A 6,330-nucleotide genomic window follows, 5' to 3' on the forward strand; every position below is an offset into this window, starting at 1 on the left:
TGGTACAATAGTGCATGAATTTTTGTCCTCGTATTCAAATCGATGTTTTGTTTTTGTACCACTGTCTCTTCGAAGTCAAACGTCATAGATTGCAAGGAATACGTAAGTCAGAAACAGCGAGCGTTAATGTTTTGTTCTGGGTTTTATTCCCACTTAAGAAAAAGTAGGAGGAAAGAATGATAACAGTGAAACGCTACGAGGAATTCCACTTTTTTTTTTTAGAGAAAAGAAGGAAGAGGGCCATATATAGTAGGAGAAATTCCGCTCGGCGTTAAATCACACTTTAAAAGTCTGAGTCACGAGGAAGACCCTCCTTCTGCTCCGGCTCCTTTATAAAAGCGAAAACTTTTGTCCAAATGGACGGAAAAAACTTGTCTTGCAGGAGCTACAAGATCTATTATTTAAGTCTTGGATTTTATCGTATTTCTTATCATAGTCATCGGGTGTCAGTCTTCATTTTTTTTTTGTTCTTATCGCCTCCAGATGTTTTGTTTAGCAAAAAGGACTTTTTTGTGCTTCTCCGCCGTCCTACTTCCGGTCTCTCTGTCTTTCTATCTTCCGGACTCGAACCCGCTTTTAGCATTTAACGCTCAGGTCAGGGAAGGACACCTTTACACAGGTACGGTATCTCGAACCGTATCGGTTCCATTCCAAACGGATACATGTTATGATTTTCTCTCTCGGATTTCTTTTAGAAAATCACAGACGAGGGATGTACCTGCAGATGGAAGGAGATGGAAGCGTGTCCGGAAGTGAGGTCCAGACCCCTTACAGTCAGTCTTTATTTTGATTTGTTGCAATTCTGCTTACAAATGGAGAAAATACTCACCTGTATAAGTAACATTTTCTTTTTCTAACAGACGCTTATTTTTACATTATTTAAAGGGACAGTGCGTAATATGCCACCCGCTCTGCTGAAACGGGTCGCAATTTGCAACGTTCATGATGAGCAGTATATGAACATTATGAAGAGGTATAGAGGCAAAAAGTTGAGTCATTTTCTTCTAAGCGGCGATAATTGCAATCTCATTTAACTTGAAGTCAATAACTATTGTGCTTCTTGAACATCTCTTCAATGACTGCACTTCATTTATTGTAAATACATTCATCCTCTCCAATCGTATTCGTCGCAACTAAGGAAAATACATAAATAATGACCACAAGTAAAACTGGGGCTTTACAGACACCGATCAGGTCAATGATTTCTCAGTCCTGTTAAAAATCCTATTTCCTGGAAAATCACAATGACACATCACTCTTGAGCTATTTTTAGAATCTGTCTGCAGGCTACTCAGCTATACTTGGGGAATACTTGGTGCCCGCGGGCTCCCCGTTGGAGACCCCTGCACTACACAATACAGCAACCTATAGGAGTCAAATATCACACAGTGTCCCTTTAAAAAAAAGAATGGATGATGACGTGTTAATAATCCAAAACCTTTAATGTTTAAACGTGTTTGTGAATATTTCCAGGTGTGCTGCAGTTACAGTCGGTGCAAGCGGGCCAAATGGCTATTAAAGGTCAGAGGACGTCGCTGTTCCTGTGCACGGACAGTGGGGGCGCTCTAAGGGGTCAGGTAAATGCAGATTCAGCTCAACATAAGTCCATTTAACTTTCATGCTATGACTCCTCCCCAGTGTTGGCGAGTCATTATTTACAGTTACTTCATTCAAAAAGTCATTCGGTTACTGTTGTTCAGTTATAGTTGGAAATGTGTCGAGGATGTGAGTATAGGCAGTAGGAAGAATATCTCTATAAGGAGAAACACAGAATTTTTGTTCTCTGTGCTTGAGACATAATTCAAGGGTGTCGCTTTGCCATGTCAAATCAAGTCGCATTGTCTTGTTGACGCCCTTAATCACAAAATGTCTCACAAGACTGCGTAGGGCACAATGACACCATCACCTGATCTGAAACTGGCATGCAGGCAAGGAAAAACTCAAAAACCTCAACATGAGGAAGATAAGAATCCTTGAGAAGGGGCCTCTCAAGTGGACATCCCCCTTCCAGTATGACCAGGGTGCAAAAGACGCTACATTGGGTAACATTACAGAAAAGGTAGTCAATATAAATAATATTAAAAAAAAAGAAAGTTGGCCGCATGTCAAATTGGACAATAAGTCCTGCAGCAATGGACTGTGGGGACATGTCCCCGCCGATATCGAGCAATTATTGTTTTGTCTCCACGAATATTACATGTTTTTGAAAGACAAATGTCTTGGACAGTACCCAGAAATAGAGTAGCCCAGAGACAAACTGGATATGGAGTGTCTTGGCTAAGAGTTCATTTGTAAGTGCTCATGATTGCACAAACCAAGGAATAGGAAAGGTTCACTGCTTCTTCTATTTATTTTATAATCAGGGTTGGGTAGGGTTACTTTAACTTGATTACTTTCAATTACCATTGGATTACTCAAATACCTAATATGCTAATAAAAGACAAAAGAAACTAAATATGAATAAAATGACTCAATTTTGTGCAGGCTTTGGGAGTAACGGAATACATGGAACGGCAAAAATGATGTTTGGATTTATTTTCATTTTGTTTCTGTCGCATTTTATGTTAGTTTTGCCAGAGATCAAAGCCAGGAGAAAAAGCTTACCACGTGTTGGGAGTCATCATTTGATTCCTATTTAGTTTCTTTTGTCTTTTATGAGCATATTTGGTATTGGAGTCATCCAAAAGTAATCCAAAAGTAATCAAGTTAAAGTAACCCTACCCAACCCTGGGTATAATTGTATTCATATTTAGTTTATTTTGTCTTTTATTAGCATAATTGGTATTGGAGTAATCCAAGAGTAATTGAGAGTAATCCAGTTAGAGTAACCCTACCCAACCCTGTTTATAATGTGGCCATTTAAAGCAGTTTGAGGGGATTTAAATGCGAGTCTATACAGTAGGTTGTAGTAACTTCTCATTAGTGAGTTCCATTTTAAACTTGCACTTGCTCCTTTAATCTTCAAAATAACTCATCTTAACAAACAATTGAGAAGGAAAGTGTCAATAAAACATAAGCTACATATTTAGCTTCAGCGTTAGCCATTCAACCCGTAAAAGTTGACCGAGTGATTCAGTCATATTAAAGCTAGTATAAACCTAGAAAACCACAAAATATATTGCTTTTATCTCCAGGTAGCATATTGTTTGGGTGAACTCGCCAGTATATTTCAATAAACATTGTCAAAAAGTCATGTAAAAGATACACTTACGGCCATTGATTTCTGAAGGACTCAAACAATTAATGAAGATGGTGACGTCATAATTAGTTTTCTTCCCTTTGGTAAAAGAGAGTCTCAACAAAGGTCGTGCTGCCATCCTGTGGTCAGAACGTAAATGACATCAACTATTAACAGAAATGACAGGGAAGAGCGGTCGGTACTGTAATCGGAAACATTCAGCTCTTTTTAAAGGAGCAAGGTTTTATTTTTGAACACGAGATGTCGCTGTCATGTCTCCAAAAATGAGTCTAAGGAAAACTACAAATTACAGAGACTGAAACGGAGCAAATGACAATTTTCTTTTTTTTTTTTCTTATTATTTTTTTATTTGTCTCTTTTTTTATTTTCTTCTTCATTTTTCTTTTCCCTTTTCTTGAGTTTTTATTTTCATTTTATATCTTTTTCAAAAAATTGTTTTTCTTTTTTTTTTCTTTTGCCCGTTTAAAAATAATATATATATATCTAATTTATTTTCATTTTCTTATTTCTCTTTTTAACAAAAGTAAAAAGATGTGTTCGAGTCTTCGTATTTTGTCTCCTGTTGTGCTTTTAGCATTCGTTTACGGTGGCACGACAGAATACATGGGCAAACAATACAGTACAATACATATTAATTAAAACTATCATCCCGGGGGCCGCAATTGCCCCCAGGCTGCAAGTTTTGAGACCCCTGCAGTAAAAGCCTACACCAAGACTTGACCGAGAAACTCCATATCCATATTGTCACACAGACCCACTTCTCAGAGGAGGACTGCAGTTTCCGAGAGCTCCTGCTGGCGGACGGCTACACTCGCTTCCTGTCTTCGCATCACAATTCGGCCGTGACGCTCGCGTCCAGGCGCTCCCCCGATCGACAAGACGTTCCTTTCACTCGATTCTTATTGCTCAAGGACGCCATCCCTCGGGAGATCGTGGGAGAGCAGGCGCCCGTGAGGGAAACGCTCTTCAACTTGGACTCTGAGGACCTCCTCGGCATGTCTCGGGATTCCCTGCTCAGTCCTCAGTTCGCGGCAACGAGATGAAGTGGAGTCGTGTCGATCCGTGGAGCTCATTTGTTCAGACCACTGTTTGAGAACGAGTCACGCCATTGAGCTGGAGCAATAATCAGCGTTTCAGCGTTTTCAAGGTTGAGGTGCAAAAAATGAAGGGACATCCGTCTTTTGATCTCAGTGAGGCAGGCCTCCAAATTTCCACAGTCAAGTGAAGCAGTCTCCTCCATCAGCATCTACATCGCAATGGAAACTCATAATATACTTGCAGATAATATCACCGAACGGAAGCATAAAAGAAAGGGACCCGGTACTGAGCCCTGCGGAACGCCACAAGAGGAAAAGGGAGTCAAAAGACTTTAAATGTCATTTGCTGGACATCAAAGAGTTCTGACTTTTTGTCTGACGAATGGAAAAAGAAAAATGTGAAACTTGTTTTTTCATACTCAACTGATTTTCCTTGACGTATATTTAAATAATGTTATGGTTTATTTATTTCAGTTTTTGTTTACAATGTATTTATGAAGAGTTTAAGTGTGACAGAATGTTTTGTAGCGTTCTCAACTCAAAATAAAATATTTTTCTAATTTACTTCATTCTTTTAGTTTTAACGGGACACTTTTTTAAAGAGACACTGTGTATCATTTGACCACTAGATGTTGCTGTTTTGTGTATTCAAACTGAAAAAAGTGCTAAAAACCATACAAACTACAAAGACTCAAAATGACTAAACTGCAGAGGGTTTTTTTTTTTTTTTTGTCCAGGCTTTCACAAGGTTTTTGTTGGTCTGGGATACCCATAGCAGCAAGATGGCAAACAATGATGTCAACTCCCTCTATGTGAATCTCCTGTTATAAAACATCATACATTTCTCGACCTCTGCCTATTTTAAAAAAATGCACGTTATAAAAGAATTCATGTCTTTTGCATGAAAAAGTCAGACTTTTGTATGATTCAAACGAGTTGCAACATAAATAGAAAGTAAAATCCAGACATTGAGAAGGTGAGCAGTCATGATTTTTATTATATAAAAAACATTTTATCCTTCAAACTGTGCTTTCATCAAAGAATGGACATTTTCAACCTTTGTGCTGAGGTATAAATCAATATTATTTTGTATATGATTTTTTTTTTTTACCTCTGGGAGAAAACACACTATCCCTTTAAAGCCCTAGCGTGTAATATTTGAGCACTAGATGGCACTGTATTGTCTAAGAACTATTGCCACAGAAAATGGCAAAATGGCGGCGACCCAAGAAAATTTCAAGAAATGTCCCAACCTTTGATTTTCATAAAAATGAACATTGGTTTAACGGTTCATGTATTTTGGACTCATATTCAAATCAATGTTTGGTTTTACTGCATAAAAGTTTCTAGTACCACTAGGGGGCACTCAATATGACACACCTATGACACCTGAGTCTGCTCCTTTTTATACCCCCGTCTTCCTGTCACCGGTTGTCAGTCCGTCTACAAACCTCAGCCTACGCTAGGCAAGCCCTTTCGACCCTGACTCTATCCTGCCCTGATTCCCGGTTCCGACCCCTTTTCTGAACTCGATTACGTTTCTGCCCCCGGCCATCGACCTGTTCTTCCCCCGCGCTCGACACTGAAATGAAATGATCTGCATTTCCATAGCGCTTTTCAAGTCAAGACTTCCCAAAGCGCTTTACAATGTGCTTCACCTTTCCCAATAGCGGCCGTGCAGCCATGTAAGGCGCTAACCTGCTTATTGGGGGTATTCGGGGTTCAGTGTCTTACCCAAGGACACTTCGACTTGTAATACGGAGGAGCCGGGAATCGAACCTGCGATCTCTTGATCCCAAGACGACCCGTGACCGACGATAGCCGGATCGTGGGTGCAAACCTTTTCCTCCTTCTAAATAAAGCTGAGAAACGCAAGTGGGTCCTGTCTCCGTTCCTGGTCTCTGACAGTTATCTATTTTATTTCAGTCCTGCTCACTGTACAATTTGTTTCGGTCGCTTTTACAAATGAAAAAATATTAATCCGACCACTATATTTATGACGACGTAAATTGTGCAGTAATACTGATGTCTTTCTGAACGTCAGTATACAGCAGGGGTGTCCAACTCATTTTAAGTCGGGGGCCACACGATAGA

At 39.6% G+C, this 6,330-nt stretch overlaps 1 protein-coding gene across 1 annotated transcript; it reads left to right on the plus strand.

The window, feature by feature from the left end:
- Positions 1-481: 481 nt before the first annotated feature.
- fgf21 (fibroblast growth factor 21) lies at positions 482-4,270 on the plus strand. The gene is made up of 4 exons (XM_088323826.1): positions 482-619; positions 696-773; positions 1,474-1,577; positions 3,952-4,270. The coding sequence occupies exons 1-4, from the start codon at positions 484-486 to the stop codon at positions 4,240-4,242; spliced, it is 609 nt and encodes a 202-aa protein (XP_088179952.1). The 5' UTR covers positions 482-483; the 3' UTR covers positions 4,243-4,270.
- The last annotated feature ends 2,060 nt before the right edge of the window (positions 4,271-6,330 follow it).

The sequence above is a fragment of the Urocampus carinirostris genome, chromosome 19 (assembly GCF_059441175.1).
Source record: "Urocampus carinirostris isolate Australia breed hairy pipefish chromosome 19, RoL_Ucar_1.0, whole genome shotgun sequence".
Taxonomy (NCBI): Eukaryota; Metazoa; Chordata; class Actinopteri; order Syngnathiformes; family Syngnathidae; genus Urocampus; species Urocampus carinirostris.